Raw genomic sequence first — 19363 nt, 5'->3', positions numbered from 1 at the left:
GGGGGTTCAGCATTTATATACAAGAGAGCATAACTGAATCTCTAGGTTACAACGACATTTGAATAACAAGGAATTCGGGAGGAGTCAGGAAGAGTCCGAAAGGGAAGCTGGCTGCTGGGCTGAAAGTGGAGACTCTCGGCATCCTGCAGGTCTCAGCTCAGGGGAATGGCTGGAGGCACCGTCCACAGTGGGGGAGGAGGTCAACAACCGATGTCCTCAGGCTGTATACTTGCCAGCCAGCAGGTGTAGCTTCCTCTGGAATCCTCGAAGGTGGAACTCAGAGTAGTGAGTCTTTGGTTCAGGCACAGAAGGCATGAGTTGAGTCTGCAGTGGCAAGCTCCGATGTCTTGCAGCTGAGGGACCCCAACACTAACTTGCAGGAGCATATTCCATGTAACTCAAGAAAGTCTACCAGGCATAGTTGTACATGCCCTTGATCCCAGCACTTGATAGGTAGAGGCAGGTTGAACTTTACAAGTTCAAGACTAGTCTGGTCCTACAGAGTGAGTTCCAGGCCAACCTTCACATTGAAATTTATCACAAAACAACAAAGATATAGTCAGACCACACACCTTGAATCCCAGCAGAGGTCAGATCTAGGCCACCTAGATCTACATAGTGAGACCCTGTCCACACACAGACTGCACGGTGCATGCACACACCCTCCACCCCACACGCATACCCTCACACAGACAGAGGAAGGCAGATCACTTAAAGGCACATATTCTTGTACATGCTTCTGGGCCTGACTGTTTGCATTTGCATAATGTTTGCCCAGACTCCAAAGACAAACCTTGGGATTCCGATCTCTCCACCCCCTGAGTCAAAGGAGAACGTCACGGACCCCGCGCCTCAGCTCAAGGGGACAAAGGTTAGTTACTCTCTTTCTACTTGATTAAACTGAAAGAAAATATTATCAATGTTAATTTTCTTTGCCTCAAAGTGAGGTTATGGTGTACTCAGGCTGGCTTCAGACTCCAGACCTCAGCCTCTCAAGTACTGAGCTGACGGGCACACACTCGGCCAATTCTCTGCATCTCTAATCCTCCCAGTGAAACAGGGTCTATTGGATCCAATGCAGTACTACCTGGTAATAAAGAACATCAATTACACTGCTTAATCTGTTTCTAAAAAAGTTCAACATATGGCCTGGGTCTACATGTAGTTCATCATACGGCCTGGGTCTACATGTAGCTTAACATACGGCCTGTGTGTGTAGCTGACTGGTAAAGGGCTTGTGGGAAACATGAAACCACAGCTTCCATCCACAGCACTGCCAAAAACAATGTGTTAAGTCAACATCTGATTACATGTAATTTTCACATTTTTGCCTTCCAAAACCTACATAATATAGTATCCTGGTATCCGTGGTAGATCCTAATATGCACTGGCTTAAATCACTAATCTCTCAGTTCTAATGTTTAAGGATGAAGAATTTATACAACTACCCCCAGTACAGCCATCAGTCATAACACCAGCAGCAGCTATTCCCAAAGAAGCAGTAAGTAACCTACAGAGAGTCCTCTGCCACTTATCTGGAAGGGCATTGCCTTGGGCTGCGGTACTATGCCATGTGCACCACAGAACACGCCACAAGCCTTGCTGCCATCCAGACAGGAACGTAGGCTGGACTCTAGTAATCTCATAACTGCTACCTTCCCCTCAACTGTCCAAAAGTAGAGGGGGAAGCCAGCGCCATGCCCTGGTGGAGAGGCTAATTACACTACAGGCAGAGCCTTCATTTTATGTGCTAAATGCAAATAGTTCCCACATGTTATGCAGTTTGCACAGGCTTCTGATGTCAGGAAATACAAGCAGGAAAGCAATTAAAGTTTTAGAAAAATACATGTAAATAGGACATTTCTGTGCCCACTTCTCCCATTTGGGCCAAGTGATTGGGGAGAGGTCAGAAAGCTTGGCACAAACAGTAGGAAGGTCACTGGGGGGAGTAGGTGGCTGGGGAGAGAGGAACTGCACGTGACAGGTCCACTGGAGGCCAGTCTGTGAGCCTGCGGCTGGGTCGGCATTCAGAAAAGGATTCCACGCTTGTTTGTGTCTTCACCTTTATCACCAAAGCAGCCACACAGATCTGATTTCGTGGCCGCTGTCTTGTTGCTATCCTCTGGGGAGCTTGGAGGTCGTTCACTCTGAATGTAGTTCAGGCTTTCCTGGAACTGAGGCCAGTTCTACTTCCTCACTTACCAGCCTACCAGCCTCCAGGGAGGGATTACAGTCAGGTGGGGATCATAGGCAACACACACACACACACACACACACACACACACACACACACACACACACACACACACACACACTGAGCCTGACTTGTGGCCATTAGTTTGGTTAAGAAGGTCAAAGTGGATGCTTGCAGAATTTAAGCTGCTTGTGACCAAAGCCTAAAGTGCTGTTTTATACCCAGATCCTCCAGGCCAAGTCCCAGGAGAAGTCACAGAAGAGCAAGGCTAATTCCAAAGGAGCCTAAGGACCCCTTGAAGGTGGAGCTCCCTCTCCAGTCACTGCTCCTCAGCAGTGGCTTCCACCAAGGAATTCTGGCTACGACTGTCTGGCTTGAGATAAAGGATCAGCCATTAGGTCGTTGGAGGCCTCGTGACCATCCCAGAGATGCGAGCAGTAACACAAACTGAAGGCCATTTAGAGAAGCTCAACTACCCTATCTCTACTGTATAGTTTTGTCAACTTACTAAACGTTGCATAAAGCCACTCCCACCATGCTGTGTTTGAATGGCTTCCTGTTTGTGTGCACTTGGGGAAGGGACAGCACTGCAGACTGAGCTGGGGGGCGGGGGGCGTGATTTCTAAGCAAGCACTCTCATTGAATTGTATGTATGCCCTGCCTTTTCACTTTTTATAAACTTCAAGGTAAGATTGAAACTGCACAAGCTAGCCTTGAATTTTCAGCCCCACCCTCACCCCCAATCTTCCCAAGTAGCTAGGATTATAGACTTATGTTACCAGGCCCAATTGGATGTAAACCTTAAGAGATGCTGGAGGGACCAGCCATAAGACCACTAAATCTTGCAGAGGGTCAGTGTTCAGTTCCCAGCACTCACATGGTAGCCACATGAACCAATTTCTAACTCTAGTTCTACAGAATCCAGCACCCTCTTCTGACCTTCACAGGTACCAGTTATGGTGTACACATATACAAACAAAACACTTACATACCTGAAAACAAAGCTTAGAAAAGTTAGCCAGACTGTGGTGGCACAGACCTTTAATTCAAGCACTCTGGAGGAGAGGCCAATGGATCTTTGTGAGTTGGAATCCAGCCTGGTTTACAGAGTGAGTTCCAGGATAGCTCGAGCTACACAGTGAGACCCCATCTCAAAACCAAACAAGACAGATATCCCCATCCAGTTCCCAGGCCTTGAAATCAAGGAGTGCTGGGATTAAAGGTGTGTGCCACTACCATATAGCCAATGAACCCCTTCATCCTCAGGCTTAAGTCACATATGCTAGCAACTGAATCACACTCCAGCCCAGAGCATGTGCCTCAAAATATCCCTTGTTGTGGAGGACAAGTCCCACCTGGTATGCTCCTTGACTGATTTCTGTAGGCTGTGTTCATATATCACTCTGGGATGTTGCCATTGCTCTATCAGGTGTTTTGAAATCAAACTTCCCCATTTGAAGTGGTGGGTATAGGTGTAGAATATGGGAAAGGGTAGCTAGTTAACTGACTTAATCTTCTTTCATCCCTTGACTCATGTGTGGATGCCCTGTGGATTCCTTCTGGCCTTCTCAGTGGGCAAATGGAAACAGTGAAGACATGGAAGAGCATGGTCACTGAGGGCTCCATTTGTGCACACCCCCACCCCCATCCCCAACCGTTTTATTTTTTGGAGACAGGGTCTCACTGTGCAGTCTTGGTTGACCTAGAACTCAGTATGTGAACCAGGCTGGCCTTGAATTTAAGAGGTCCACTGGCTTCTGCCTCCTGAGTTCTAGGATTAAAGGCGATATCAATTTTTTCAAAATTTGTGGTACTTGGCCATAACCCCAGGCTGAAACCTCACTGTTAGTGTTCTGGCCAATGGCTAGTAAACACAGTTGCAGGTCCCAAGGTTGGAGATGAACGTCCCACAGCATGGCGATTGGATGCATCACTTCTGTGTACTAGGACATTTCATGCACCTGGCAGGCAGTACAGCAAAGATGATCCTGAATGCTGCTATGTGTCAAAGAAGAGGGGACCTGTTCCAGAGGCCTTCAGAACTTCAGTGTTCTCATTTAATTTTCTTTCAGACAAGAGTCTCACTGTGCATCTTCGGCAGGCCTTGAACTCACGACATAGACCCGGTTGTCTTTGAACTCAACATCTGCTGGCCTCTGCCTTCTGAGTACTGGGATTAAGGGCACTCACCACCAGGACCAGGCAACTTCAGGGTTCTTACTGGTCTACTCCCTTCTTGGTTTCTACTAGCTAAGGGGGATGCATGCCATGTTGCTTCAAAGCCCTCTCTTCTTCCTCATAGCCCTCTCCTGCAGATGTGCTCCTCACAGCCTCACTGGGTAGAGGTAAGCTCTCTCTAACATACACCTGTAGTGACATTAGACACACATTAGCTCACATTTTACACAGAATTCTATGATGATGATTGTTGCTGCTACTTAATAGTATGGGTCTGCACTTGTGCCATGTCTAATTCTGTACAAGACATATTGGGCATGTCTAGAGTTTTACAATGCTTTACTGAGGCCAAAAGTTCCTACTTGCAAGTAGGCCTGTTACTTCAGAGAATACAGGTTCTGACAGTATTACCTAATTCTTTGTGTGTGTGTGTGTGTGTGTGTGTGTGTATTTTAGCTTGCTGGCTCCACCAAGTGGCAGCTGATAAACAGAGAGTTCATTACCATTAAGGCCGATTTCTTACTTCATCTATGTTCAATCTTACTTACCTGAAATCAATATATTACATTAACAGAGCCAAGGGACTGATGATCTCTAGCCTATGGCAATTAGAAAAGACGGGAAAGCAGTATTGATTGATGCCTTGGCCATATTTTAACCCCCAGGAAACCAGACAGATGTTGTGCTCTGACAGCACATCTTCATTCTGTAAGCTGGGTTCCCCCTCCCACGAGGCCCAAGCTGGTCCTCTAAGTGAAATAGCCATTTCATTTTCCTTCATGCCAATTTCACTACCTTCTATTTGATAGCTGCCCCTGTCCCTGGGGATATCTGTGGGTAATTTGAATAGTAACAGGAGGGACATGAGTTCCTTCCAGTTCCTAGCACCTCTCCCTGAGTCACACAAAGCCCTTTCTCTGCCCTCCTTCCGTCCACACAGCAGTGAGTCAAGTGGACTGGAGGCAGAGCAGAAATGATGCTCATTATTTCAACAAGGAAGAAAACACTGTGGTACAGTCTCCAAGAAAATGAATTTGTGCCACAATTCATCGCCTGGCCCTCTTTGCCAAATGTTGTCTTCTTTCAGCATAAAAACCTCTTGTGATTATCTTGACAGTCACATGTGTGCAGAGAGAAACAATGATAAGAACTCTTCTGACGATAACCCACACCACAGCTGCTAAAGCTGTACTTGAAGCAGCCCTAACCTCTCCAGAGGAAATCATATTGAATTGTTTTATATTCAGCAGAGACCCAGGAAAAAACCCAACCAACCAACCAAAACCCAAACCAAACAAACCCTCTAAGGTTAGCGTGGTGTGGGTTTGAATAAGATACCAAGGTACCGATGGCAACCAGCAGGTGGCAGAAGTGAGTTGTCAAGCTGACCCAAACCCAAGTGATTGTTTTCCCTTTCCTATGGGATGGATGGAGTATGTAAACGGAAAACTATAGGAAGCCAAGATCAGGAACAGGCCCAAGCAGGTCATGGGAAGGGGCGGGTATTTACAGGGGAGGAAACTGAGGAGTAGGCTGGGGAAGACAGACAAGACATCTGAATGTACAGCTAGCTTAGGGTGACAAATTTTCTCTCACAGATGCATACGCGGCACCCACACGGTCCAGTTCTACCCTCTGGCTAGTCTCATCTTCTCACCCTCTCTCAAGTGTGTGGGCTTGGCTCTCTGCCCTCAGGATCTCAGTCTTCTTTCCCAAAGCACTGGAGACATAAGGCTTGTCTGGGAGGCTCAGGGAGACAGAGGTCATAGGGTCGGGGGTCGGGGATACCAGCTCCTGGCCAGTTAGCCCCTGCCTCTCTCCTCTGCAGTGGACACCTGCTCCCTTTTCACACGCCCAGGATAAAAATGAAGCAGCAGCAATTTTTATTGAGGGAACCTAAACTGAAAATAGGTTTAAAACATAATTTAAAAAAATAAAACAGCAAAAGTAGCAAAAAAATATATGACCTTTTAAAAAACATTTTCCTTTTTTCTGTTTGTTTGTTTTTAATATATAGCAACGGATGCCTCCCGGGAGCATCTCACCCGACGGGTAAATCTCTAGTAACGACCCTTTTTAAAAAGACATGTAAATATATACTCAGATTTATACACTTTGTGTTTTCTTCATAGCTATGTACAGAGCCCCAAGTCTAGGGCTCAGCCCAAGGGCATATCACGGCTCCCGGTCTCCGCCTCCCTGTCTTCTGGTACCAGGTATTTGGTCAGCAAAGCAAATTAGTATTGGACTTAAGAAGCTACTGGTACCATCCATCTGGAGCAGAGGTTGCCTTCGGTTAAGGCCTAAACTGAAACCTCACTGCTTCAGGAGCCCCAAGGCCTCTGCCACCGGAACACAAGGGGCCGATGGGCCAACAGGAACACTCAGGATGCTCTCGCTTGCACGCCTGTTTCACTTGCTTCCACTGCACAGACCTCCTAGCAGTGCCAGGCAGCGGGGTGGGTCTTGGTCCAACACCTGGGAAGGAGGAAGTGGCCACCACCAAGCACCTGCCTCTTGGCTCCTCTCTCATACAGCAGGCTAAGGAGAGGAGGAGGGGTCTTGGGGATGACGGAGGGAAGGCCACAGTCAGGCACTGGCTCTTGCCAGCCACAAAGAAGGAGAAAGGCAGTGTGTCCAACAAGGGAATTGTGGGTGAGGGACACAGAGTGGGGGAAGGCTGAGGATGGTTGGTAGTCAGCGCCGTTTGAGTCCACCGTTGGCAAGCTGGGTGGGGTGTCGGGGCAGACAGGGCTCCTCGGGTAACGGCTCATGAGAGAAGACAGAGTCCTCCCCTGAGGAGCAGGTAGAGCTCCGAGTGTCGGGAAAGCTGGGTGAGTACTGGTCCAGTGGCATGGACAGGTCCAGATACTCCTGTGACAGAAGAGAATTGGTGGGTGGTGCCCAGACCTTCCGGTGACAGTGTCCCCTCAGGTGCCAGCCCGGGGCAGGGCCTACCTGATTGGAGGTCAAGGCCACAATGCGGTCCAGGTCTTCCACCAGCTGCTTAAAAGTAGGTCTCTGAGAGGGCACTGCATGCCAGCAGTCCCGCATCATCATGTATCTGAAGCAGGACGGTGAGGTCAGAGAGAGAGGACGGTGAGGTCAGAGCTGGACCAGGGGGCTCGGGGAGGGATGGACAGGGAGGCCACTTCCTCCAAACAGAGCTTTCACCCCTTGCCCACCATGCTCCTGCTTCCCTCCGAGCCTGGCTCGGGATCTCAGGAACCTCAGGAACCTCGCATGAGCCACCATCACCTGAAGAACCCCACCTGATGTCCCAACATCCAAGTCAGCTTGCCAATGGTGGGTTCAAACAGGGCCGACTACTAACCCCCGCCCAGCCTTCCCCCAGCCTATGCTTACAGCTCATTGGTACAGTTACTGGGCTTGTCCATTCGATGACCCTCCTTCAGCAGCTTGAAAAGTTCCTCCACAGGCACACCGGGGTATGGGGAGCCACCCAACGTGAAGATCTCCCACAAGAGCACTCCAAAAGACCACCTACAGGAGAGCAGAGTTCCACTGTGACCTAGCACAGGGCTGGGCTGCCCCAGGAGCTCCTACCTAAGTCCTCTTGAGAAGTCAGAGTAGTAGGTGTGCATCCTGAACCTTGCCTGCCCCAACAAGGCCCTTAAGTTCAGGGGGCAGGGCACAGGAGACAAGAGGGCAGCAAGAGACTATGCAAAGAAGGCAAAAGCGCACTGTTCACAGGACAAGACAATGCTCCCCTACCCCTGCCCCGACGCCCCCAGGGATGGAATAAGACTCCCATCAGTCTAGCATGCAAGGTCGTTATTCTTTCTCCTGGCTCTCCTGGTGTATGCCAGGTAATTGGGTATTTCAAACTCACACATCGCTCTGGTGGGTGTAGATCCGGTCAAACAATGCCTCAGGTGCCATCCACTTCACAGGCAGCCGGCCCTGCAAGCAGCAGAGCATGTGTGTTGGCGGGATGACACAGAAGATCATGGGGTGAACAGAAAGATGACTGATGGCTCAGGCAGTGAGGAGACGGAGGTGGAAGCCAGGGCCCGAGACACATGTCCCCAGCACATCCTACGAGCCCCTTTATCTTAGACCACTCAACCCCACACAAGTACAGCAGAGACATCGAAGTGGGCAAAAGTATAGCGGTGTGGAGCCCCAGGCAGCGCCGAGCAAGGAACTTACATTGGTGGTTTTCTTATAGTAGTCTATATGGTGAATGTCTCGAGCTAAGCCAAAGTCTGCGATCTTCATTACATTATCCTCCGTTACCAGGACATTCCTAGCAGCCAGGTCTCGGTGTATACACTGTAGAGAGGGGGAAGGACCAGGGGAAATGACGACCCTGAATTGCCACTCAGCCATCCAGTCCTCTCTACTCCAGCACTTACTAGGTAGCAGGCAGCAGGACCGTGTTACCTCGCAGGTCTTCTACCCATACACCTCCATACCCTCTAGATCTTCCCATACCCTGGACAACCCCTCCCAAATATTCCTTAACTTCAGACACCTCCAACTGTGGCCTTCTCAGTCACTGTGGCAAGCCTTCTTTATACCTTCTTTCTTGATCCTAACTTTTAGCTTTTAGATTCATACCTCCAAAACAGACCATGTGGGCCTATGCTAGGTCTGTGAAGCGTGCGGGCTAAGCACTGTCCTCCCTGCAGAGTATGTCTGCTCTGAGCACCGTCAACCCTGACAGGGCGCGTCTGCTCAAGCCAAGATACCGTGAGTATTGAACCCGTGCCCAGCATTTTCACAGACGTGGTTGATTTTATCTTCACAATAATTCTACTACACAGAAATAAGTATTCTTATTTTATATCTGAAGAAATACAGGGGGTGGAAAGAAGAGCACAGGCTGGAGGCACTTCCAGAGGTCCTGGGTTCAATTTCTAGCACCCACGTGGTGGCTCACAACCATCTAATGGGATCTGAAGCCATTTTTTGTTATGCAGGTATACATGCAAGTGGAGCACTCAGATACATAAAATACATTAAAAATTTTTTTTTCAGTTTTTCGAGACAGGGTTTCTCTGTTGGTTTTGACTATCCTAGAATTTGCTCTGTAGGCCAGGCTGGCCTCAAACTCAGAGATTGGACTCTGCCCACTGAGTGCTGGGATTAAGGGCTTGCACTACTCCTCCAGCCAAGCAAGATGCCCAAAGGAAAGAAGGCCAAGGGGAAGAAGGTGGCCCTGGCCTCACCATCATCAAGAAACAGGAGGCAAAAAAAGGTGGTCAATGCTTTGTTTGAGAAAAGGCCCAAGAACTTCAGCATTGGGCAGGACATCCAGCCCAAAAGTGATCTAACATGCTTCGTCAAATGGCCCCACTACATCAGGCTGCAGTGGCAAAGAGCCATCCTCTATAAGCAGGTCAAAGCACATCCTGCCCATCACCCAGGCCCTGGACAGGCAAACAGCTACTCAGCTGCTTAGGCTTGCCCACAAGTACAGGCCGGAGACAAAGCAAGAGGAGAAGCAAAGGCTACTGGCCCGTGCTGAGAAGAAAGCTGCTGGCAAAGGGGACATTCCGACTAAGAGACCACCCGTCCTCCGAGCAGGAGTCAACACAGTCACCACCTTGGTGGAGAACAAGAAGGCTCAGCTGGTGGTGATTGCCCATCATGTAGATCCCATTGAGCTGGTGGTTTCCCTGTCTGTCTTGTGTCGATGGGGGTGCTCTACTGCATCATCAAGGGAAAGGCTAGGCTGGGGCGCCTAGTTCACAGGAAGACATGCACCACTGCTGCCTTCACACAGGTTAACTCGGAAGACAAGGGTGCTCTGGCTAAGCGGGTGGAAGCTATTAGGACCAATTATAATGACGGCTATGACGAGATCCGCCGCTACTAGGGAGGCAACATCCGGGGGTCCTAAGTCTGTGGCTTGTATTGCCAGACTGGAAAAGGCAAAGGCTAAAGAACTGGCCACTAAATTGGGGTAAATGTACACTAAGTTTTCTGTACATAAATATAATGACAAAATTATCTTCCAAAAACGAAAAAAGAAAAGAAAAGAAAAGACGGGGCTGGTGAGATGGCTCAGTGGGTAAGAGCACTGACTGCTCTTCCAAAGGGCGTAAGTTCAAATCCCAGCAACCACGTGGTGGCTCACAACCACCTGTAATGAGATCTGACGCCCTCTTCTGGTGTGTCTGAAGACAGCTACAGTGTACTTATGTATAATAAATCAATCTTTGGGCCAGAGAGAGCAGGGACAGAGCTAGCGAGGTCTACAGGAGTGAGATGAAGGCTCACAACTGTCTGTACAGCTACAGTGTGTACATATACATAAAATAAATAAATCTTTAAAAAAAAGAAAAAAGAAAGAAAAAGAAATACAAGGCTGGGTTCAGTGGCACGTGCTTGTAATCCCAGCCCTCGAGACACTGAGGAAGGGTAATGACAAATCTCAGGCCAGTCTCTGCTACACCATGAATCTGAGGCTGGCCTCTGTTACAAAAACTAGTGGGACCTTAATTTCAAAAGGAAAAAAAAAAAAAAACCATAAATTAAAAATAGCTGCCAGAGTCTATGCAGAAAGCGGTCGCATAGACTCAGACCTAATTCAGTCTGATCCCAAGGCCACAAGGAAGGGCTCTCCCAACTCTGAGAGCCTAATGCAGCCCAAGGGGCCAGGCTCCAGTGCATCCACAGCTCTAAAGGACTAACAGCTGTAAGCTTGAGACGGGTCTGGTAACCCAGGTTAGCATCCCAGCACCAGAGAGACTGAGGCAGAAGGACCGTGAGCTCAAGACGGGCGGGCATAGATGATGTGGCCATAAACTGAGATACTAGGTGGATCCAACCCCACCCTGCCTTTTTTGGGAAGGGGTGCATTCAGTCTCCACACCTTCTTAGAGGCAAGATACTCCATGCCCCGAGCCACCTGATAGGCACAGGATACCAGATCTTTGGAAGACAACTGTTCCTCGGGGTTGTGGCTGGGGTTGTAGCAGTACTCCAGCCCGGGGGGTCTCCGGGCCTGCAGATACTCTCGGAGGTTGCCTTTGGAGGCATACTCCACGATGACATAAAGAGCACCTGGGAGCAGAGAGAGGGACCACAGGTCAGCAAGGGGAGCTCCACCTAATGGAAGCCCCTCCTCCCAAGGTCACAGTCCGCTGTCTGCTGTCTCCCACGCCCAACGTAAACTCTTTCCTGCCTCCTCTAGCAGGGACCAGGTAGTTATTCTTCCTGAAGACAGTGAGAAGAATCCTTCCCAGTATAGGCCAGAAAGTGCCCAAGCAAAGCTGAGGGTAGGTGCCCTAAGACAGACTCTAATAACATTATCATTCCTTTCCCATTGTGAATCTGTGTGTTGGTAAGTCATCTTAAATGAATGCCAATCAGGCTGGTCCAGCTCCTGAGTAACACATTAAACTCCCACACACCCCCAGTCCCCTCCCCTCTACCCCCACCCTCCACCTCCGTCAAGGCAGTTTGTCAGCCGGTGCCCAGAGGCCAGACCTGCCCTAGGAGCTGCCTACCATCTTGTGTGCACGCCCCCAGCAGGTTGATGATATTCTTGTGCTTCCCGATCATCTTCATCATCTCCATCTCTGAGATCAGATCTGACAGGTCCTTCTCCGTTGCGTCGGCTTCACATGCAAACCAGAGAGCCAGGTGAGGGAGGTAGGGAGGACGGCTAAGCGTTGGGGGGTGAGGGGGAGCGGATCCTGGAGGAGCCCCCTTTTCTCCAGGACTCCTTTCTTTCCTCCCGCTTCCCACCCAGGAGCCACCACTACCATGTGGTAACTGAAGGTGGCTGGAGATAGTTGTGGGACTAAAATGAACACCTGAGCCCAGGACAACACTAAGAATCAAGGTGAGATTTAAATGCTCGTGGTGTGACACCCCCCCACCCCGTAAGTGTAGCAGGTGTGAGCAGTTACTGCATCATGGGATGTCTTCGACTGGGTCCAGACCCACTTTGCTTAGAAAGGAAAGAGAACTCTACAGGACACAGGAACCCCACTCACACTTCAACATCTTCACAGCCACTTTGGTCACACGGTTCGGCTTGTCCTTATCCAGCCCGATGGCCTCGGCCAACACCACCTGCCCGAAGCAGCCCTCGCCAAGTGGTTTCCCTAACACCAGTCTTGAGTGGGAGATAAGCAGGGAGTGACAGTTAGGACTGGACAAATGGGCAGCAACAGTCAGGGCTGGTAAAGGGCAACATCCCCATTACTCCATTTTTCAAGAAAGGGTTTCTCTGTGTAGCCCTGACTGTCCTGGAACTTGCTTTGTAGATCAGGCGGGGCTTAAACTCAGAGATCTGCCTAACTCTGCCTCTCTTCCTGAATGCTGGGTAGACCTGTCTGCCTCTGCCTCTCGAGTGCTGGGATCAAAGGTGTGTGACATGATCACCCAGGAAGAACAAGTTCTTTTTTTTTCTCTAAAAATAACTTATTTTATGTATATAAGTACACTGTAGCTGTCTTCAGACGCACCAGGGAAGGGCATCGGTTGTGAGCCACCATGTGCTTGCTGGGAATTGAACTCAAGACCTCTCTGGAAGAACAGTCAACGCTCTTAACCCTCTGAGCCATCTCTCCAGCCCCCAGATCAAGCTCTTAGAAGATAGCTCATTCCCATTTCTCCTGGTATGTCACTCAACCAAGAGCAGGAAGTAGTGGAGCTATTTTTAGAGGCATCTCATGTATTTATCACTGCCTAGAAGGCCTTAGCATACACAATTCCTACAGACAGAACAAAAGCCTGGGGTTTGTGGCAGGATTTTCTTTGTCCAATTACATTAAAATATTAGTGCAGGAACCGGAGAGATGGCTCAGTGGTTAAGAGCACTGGTTGCTCTTTCAGAGGACCTGAGTTCAATTCCCAGCAACCACATGGTGGCTCACAACCATCTATAAATGGGAACTGATTCTCTCTTCTGGTGTGTCTGAAGACAGCTACAGTATACTCATATACATTAAATAAATTAATTAATTAAAAAAAAATTAGTGCAGCAGGATGCCTGTGATTGGACAGGGAAAAGGGAGCCAGAGCAAAGAGTTGTAGGAAAAGAGAGTGACTCAGAGGGGAGGAGAAGCCAAGATGGAGGCAGATGGACAGGAGGAAGATCCTGATCCCTCGTTGTTTTAAATAGCCACAAGTAGTTGTGAATATCATGTAGGGGCAGAATAATTGGGATAACTTGTCTGATCTCGGTGGCTTGTATCATTATTGATTGGCTCTCAGATTATTGTGCGGCCATCTTGTAAAGTGAGAATTTATTGATATATAAATCTGACTTGTTAATGATAAGCTTCTAGAGTTTTATTTTACTGGGCTACTGGAAGGTGGGACCGATGCCCACAGGGGGATTATGGCTGAGAGGGTACCGGCGGCACTGAGACAGCGAACTGGAGTGGGGAAGACCACCATGATAGGAAGCTGCATGGGGCTAGCCATAAGGGCGGCAGAGTTGGCGGGCAGAGAGTTGCAGGCAGTTGCGCCAAGAACTTGGCGGTTCATTTTAATATTTCTCACAACTGGCGGTTCATTTTAATATTTCTCACAACAGGGGTCCGCAGTGGAAAACTACAGCAGCATTACCTGTCTCGGGGCAGCTCCCAGCGGGGATCTTCAGGGAGCTCATATTCGGAGACTCCAGCTAGCATAGGGGTCCCACTGGAGGAGAGCCGTGAAGGCCGAACCAGGAGAACCCCGGAGTTCATGGATGCACTGGAGTCAGCTGACACCTGTAAGGAAGAGTGGGGTTACCCTTCGAGCAAGGAGAGGGCGAAGCGGTAGACAGCGCCTCCCAAACCCCCAGCATTGCTTTTAACCATTGTACTGATTTACTTCCATTCCTAACAATGTGGTAAAAATGAAAAAAAAGCAAAAAAGCCCCACGAGGGTAGAAGCTCTGACTGAGCAATTTCTACCATCAAAAAATCCTTCCAGGGCTGGCGAGATGGCTTGGCGTGGGTAAGAGCACTGACTGCTTTTCCGAAGGTCCTGAGTTCAAATCTCAGCAACCACATGGTGGCTCACAACCACCCATAATGAGATCTGATGCCCTCTTCTGGTGCGTCTGAAGACAGCAACAGTGTACTTATTTATAATCATAAATAAATCTTTGGGCCTGAGCAAGTGGGGCCATCTGGAGTGAGCGGGGTTGACTGGAGCAAGCAGATGTCCTAAATTCAATTCCCAACAATCTCATGAAGGCTCACAACCATCTGTACACTGTATAGCTGCAGTATACTTATATAGATAAAATAAATAAAAAAAAATCTTTAAAAATAAACAAACAAATAAGTTAAAAAAAAAAAAAAAAGTCCGCCAGGCAGTGGTGGCACACACCTTTAATCCCAGCACTTGGGAGGCAGAGGCAGGTGGATTTCTGAGTTCGAGGCCAGCCTGGTCTGCAGAGTGAGTTCCAGGACAGCCAGGGCTACACAGAGAAACCTCTGGGGAAAAAAAAAATGAAAAAACAAACAAACAAAAATTCTTTCTAGGCTCCATTTTACTCACCTAACCAATGAGCATACTTCCTGAGCTCAATGTCTCACAATAGAACTAACTGCTCTTTTCTCGTCCCCAGCAGTTTGCAAAACCTCTCTGCCTCGGATTTATGGATTCCTAATTCCTTAAAGGCACCTTTCTGGGCCAGCAGTCTTCCGAGGGAGACTAATCTTTCACACGCCCGTACCTTCTAACCCATTTCCTCCCACCGCATCTCAGGTGACAGGAGAGGTCTTTGTGGCCAGGGTACAGGGTGGACAGGCATAGAGCCAGAGTTAGTTTATAACATTCCAATGTGTCTGGTCTGGAAGTTGGAGCAAAGTCCAAAGTGGGAGATGAGGAACACCCAGGAGGGTCGGAAAGGGCGCAGGCCCTGGGGGCGCAGGAAGAGGAGGCGAGACAATGGTGAGCCTGCAAATCCCCCATCTACTTTCTGTTACCTGTCTGCGCAGAGGGATGCTCTTGGCCAGCTTGTGCACAGCCATCTGGCTATGGAAGTCGCTCTTCTTGGTGCCGCTCTTCATCTTATAGATAATGACAGAGCCCACCATACAGGAGATCAGGAAGGCTCCCGTGCAGTAGATAATGATCTCCAGGTAGAGAGGCGAGGTCATCACAGCTGGTCTCTCTTCCAGGGCTGGGTCAGCGTGGACAGGGTGTCAGCAGGTCATGGGGACTTCACTCACGATAGTGTGCCCCATGAGAAACCCAGCACCTGCCCCTTTCCCCTGGGATCCTGGCATCCAAGGACCTGGGAACCTCTGAGGTAGCCTGAAACATTCTTAAACTCAAACCCCATAGAGGGTAAAAACCACCTGGACTATCCTGCCAAGCAAGCCCAACACTCTAATGCCAGAGCCAACTTGCTTAGTTGATCACTGGGTTGGAAGGGCATCAAAAACCCTGCACACATGTGGCACACACGTATCATATGGCTGTTATGCCCAAGAGACCAGAAGAGTCCTCAAAGCATATGGCTGCATGGGACTCTAATGAAGGCATGTATTCCTAAAGCCCCGTCACCTCTGTTAGATCAGATCAGTGAATAGCTAAAACATGGGCAGAGGAAATATAATGTCTAAATATGTCTCTAGATGTATTTGTCAGTTAAGAAATCTACTTATGGGGCTGGAGAGATGGCTCAGTGGTTAAGAGCACGACTGCTCTTCCAGAGGTCCTGAGTTCAATTCCCAGCAACCACATGGTGGCTCACAACCATCTGTAATGGGATCTGATGCCCTCCTTCTGGTGTGTCTGAAGATAGCTACAGTGTGCTTATATACATAAAAGAAATAAATCTTCAAAAAAAAAAATGAAAGAAAGAAATCTACTTATGGCCCCACAGGATTCTTAAAATGTAAGGAAATGGGATGGGGGTGGGGAAGCAATCATTTTTCTATGTCCTTTCACCTCTATTTAGAATTCATACAGTGCTGGCTAGTTTTTTTTTTTTTTTTTTTTGTCAACTTGACACATGCTAAGATCATCCTTGAGGAGGAAACCTCACTGGAGAAAATGCCTCCATAAGAGTGGGTGACAGGCAGGCCTGTTGGGCATTTTCTTAATTAGTGATTGATAGGGGGAGGGCCCAGCCCATTGTGGGCGGTGCCACCCAGGTGCTCCTGGGTGCTCTAAGGAGTTGAGCAAACCAGTAAGCATGCGCCACGCACCACGCACCCCTCCGTGGCCTCTGCACCAGGTTCCTGCCTCCAGGTTCCTGCCCTGTTTCCGTTTCTGCCCCCCTGCCTTTGACGATGACCTTTGGTGATTGCCCCCCTGCCTTTGACGATGACCTTTGGTGATATGGATGAGTAAGGGAAATAAATAAACTCTTTCCTTCCCATGCTGCTTTTGGCCTTGGTGTTGCATCGCTGCCGTGGCGATCCCTGCTAAGACACACACTCATCCCCGCTTGCTAGTCAGTCTACCTTTCCCTTCATAAGAAGAAACAGTGTCTACCTGCTAGAACCTCCTTGCCCTGCCTGTATATAGCCCTTCTCCAACAGTCCTCCCTCTAAAACCTCAGCCAGCCAAAGTGACACCCTTGGGAGTCCTCCCAGCCCATCAAGGGAACAACAGAGCTGAAGACAGGGAAGTATTCTGTTTATGTCTGTCCATCATCCCCTCTCCCCTTCCCCCCCATCAAGTGTCAGGAAATGAGGACTCACTGGGAGCACTGACTAAACAGACAGAGACGATGGTAAAGACAGGATGCTTCTCTGCTAGCGGCAGTGTGTGAGACTGCTGGGCAAGCAAGGCGGAAGGGAAGAGTAGAGAAGGTACGCACTTAGCGGCCACAGAAGAGCAGCTCTCAGGCCACATGCAAGCAAAACCATGGTCCTGTGGTCACCAGCCCCACCACCCAGCAAGCCCACAGGCTCCTCCTTCCTTCTTGGGTAGCACACTGACACAGATCTCCCCATTTGAGAGGGCAGGCCAGAAAGGTCAAATGGGGACCACCAAGCCTCCTGAACGGTTAAAACAGGGCTCTCGTAGGTAGCTCAAGTTTGCTAATCTGGGCATGTCAAAGAGCAGAGCAGAATGAAAAGTGGCCCAGCAACACTCCATGGAAGCTGAAAGCTTCTACTGGCCATGAACCTGTATTCATGGAGGAGAGGTCCGGGGCTTTTCTTGGGACTGGCTAAAGAAGACCTCGTCATTCAAACCCTCTGTACCAAATGGATGAGGGAAGATGCTCTACCCAAGGACGGAAAGGAGCCTGTGCTGGAAAGCCCCAGAGCTCACGCATGCATTACACTGACCAGGGAGAGAGCCAGATATACATGTGCAAAGGGAGGCTGTCTCGCCACTTCCTGAAAATCCACCCACCCCTGCATGTGCCACGCAGCAGACGGGAGCCGTCCCTTTCTGCCTCTCCCCAGCCCTGTAATGGATGCGCTGCTCCCGTGGCAAAGGCAGGACCCGGAAAGGATCAGTGCACTGTATACCTTCCAGAACGGTCAACCATGCAGAGTGATGGGAGAGTCCGATAGAGTTACCCGCCAAGCACGTATACTCCCCCGCGTCCTCAAAGGAGACATTCCGTAGGTGAAGCACCTCCATTTCCTTGTCGGTGGTATTAACTCCAGCAGTCTAGAAGAGACGACGGATGCAAAATGGACAAGCACAGGACATGAGGCCTCAGAGAGGCAGAGGAACGGAGGGGACAGAGAAGGGGACCAAAACCAGAGGAAGAAACGCTCCCCAGCATCTCCTTTGCAACAAGGCAAAAACAACACCACCAGCCAGCGAGACCTGTTAGAGGAAAACAGCGAGGCTCTGGGGGAGGCTCTCCGGCAGACCTGAGGAGACGACGCATGGTTACGACCCTTCACCAGACGCTGGCAGCCACTGGCCCAGCCAAGCATGCGGGCGGTGGGCAGCATGGAGAAATGGGGCCTGGCAGGTAGGGAGCTGTTTGGTTTTAGGTAAAGAGAGTCAGCGGGTACAGATGGCAGGGAAAGAAAGGCAGTCCACACACACACACACACACATACACACACACACACACACACACACACACACACGACCTGCAGATGCTGGTCTGAAAGAGAATATCTGGTCCCTTCTCTTTGTCAACTATTGAAAACTTCAGTCCGAAGCATCATTCCTAACATCTCACAAGTCCACAGACAGGCACAAGTACTTATACACAGAAACACACATTCACACACACACACACACTCAGAAGGAGAGAAGGTGAGGAGAGACAGAGAGACAGAGAGACAGAGAGAGAGAGAGAGAGAGAGAGAGAGAGAGAGAGAGAGAGAGAGAGGGAGGGAGGGAGAGAGAGAACACATATACATAAGGCACAAAGGGAGCCACAGATAACCAACGTATATACCAAACCAAAGCAGCCTCCCAAGCCAGAGATTTTTCCATGGCTCTGGGCATTAGGAAGACAGAAGGAGAGAGGTAGAGTTGGTACTGGCTTCCCAACCTGCCCCAGCAGTGTGGAGCCTAAATCAAATACCCAGTACAGGGTCCCATCCATCTCCCCATTACCTTTTGCCACAGGTCTGGTGACAGTGAGCCACGCAGACTGGTTAGCTTCACCAATATAATTGGAAACCTTACACACATACTCCCCGCTCTGGGCCTCTGTCACATTGAACAGGGTCAGCACCTCCGCATCCGAGCTATTAATCCCCGAATGCTGGAACAAACCAACGACACACCAGTCAGTTGGGCAAACACCGAGATGTGGCCACACTGTGCTCCTGAGCAGTAACTTTCAGCCCAAGGAGCCAAGGCAAGGAGGACACTGAAGCCTACAGTCTTCTCTTCTGAGTGGGACAAAAAAAAAAAAAAACCCGAAACTACTAGTAAGAGTGGGTAGAGACAGAAAGCTAAAATAGTAAAACAGGAGGGGGACGGGGAAAAGGGAAATGGAGAGAGGAAAGAAGAGGAGGGAGTCAGAGGAGGATCGCTGTCCCAAAGCAAATATTCAGATAAATTAAAGTCCCTTCTCCAAGACCGGGGTGGGGACTCGTAACTGGAGACTGAACTCCAAAAGGCCCA

General features: G+C 49.5%; 2 protein-coding genes and 1 long non-coding RNA gene across 25 annotated transcripts in view; 2 read left to right on the top strand and 1 right to left on the bottom strand.

Annotated features, from left to right (window-relative positions):
• The window catches only part of Letm2 (leucine zipper and EF-hand containing transmembrane protein 2), a 28243-nt gene extending 25513 nt beyond the window's left edge, over positions 1-2730 (top strand). For 9 of the 11 annotated variants that reach the window (XM_031339381.1, XM_031339374.1, XM_031339376.1 and 6 more), the window contains 3 exons: positions 779-871; positions 1427-1501; positions 2420-2730. In XM_031339381.1, the coding sequence (XP_031195241.1) occupies positions 779-871; positions 1427-1501; positions 2420-2482 (231 nt within the window). In that variant the 3' untranslated portion in view covers positions 2483-2730. Of the gene's footprint in view, positions 1-778; positions 872-1412; positions 1502-2419 lie in introns of all 11 variants that reach the window. The other 2 variants (XR_004109822.1, XM_031339375.1) reach the window with 2 other exon arrangements.
• Positions 2731-6238: 3508 nt separating this feature from the next.
• The window catches only part of Fgfr1 (fibroblast growth factor receptor 1), a 58042-nt gene continuing 44917 nt past the window's right edge, over positions 6239-19363 (bottom strand). For 4 of the 13 annotated variants that reach the window (XM_031339355.1, XM_031339358.1, XM_031339363.1 and 1 more), the window contains 11 exons: positions 17791-17935; positions 15277-15479; positions 13928-14073; positions 12346-12467; positions 11854-11964; positions 11217-11407; positions 8546-8668; positions 8226-8296; positions 7739-7876; positions 7331-7436; positions 7070-7246 (listed from right to left, as the gene is read on the bottom strand). In XM_031339355.1, coding sequence (XP_031195215.1) covers positions 7070-7246; positions 7331-7436; positions 7739-7876; positions 8226-8296; positions 8546-8668; positions 11217-11407; positions 11854-11964; positions 12346-12467; positions 13928-14073; positions 15277-15479; positions 17791-17935 — 1533 coding nt within the window. Of the gene's footprint in view, positions 7247-7330; positions 7437-7738; positions 7877-8225; positions 8297-8545; positions 8669-11216; positions 11408-11853; positions 11965-12345; positions 12468-13927; positions 14074-15276; positions 15480-17790; positions 17936-18847; positions 18999-19363 lie in introns of all 13 variants that reach the window. The other 9 variants (XM_031339356.1, XM_031339362.1, XM_031339364.1 and 6 more) reach the window with 5 other exon arrangements.
• On the top strand, positions 11843-14132 carry LOC116069063. Its single transcript, XR_004109825.1, has 3 exons — positions 11843-11989; positions 12067-12191; positions 13896-14132. It is a non-coding gene; the product is annotated as an uncharacterized LOC116069063 (long non-coding RNA).

Source organism: Mastomys coucha, unplaced genomic scaffold (genome assembly GCF_008632895.1).
Source record: "Mastomys coucha isolate ucsf_1 unplaced genomic scaffold, UCSF_Mcou_1 pScaffold22, whole genome shotgun sequence".
NCBI classification, from domain to species: Eukaryota; Metazoa; Chordata; class Mammalia; order Rodentia; family Muridae; genus Mastomys; species Mastomys coucha.
The sequence above is the reverse complement of the archived record's forward strand: the minus strand, read 5'-3'. Positions and strand labels throughout refer to the sequence as shown.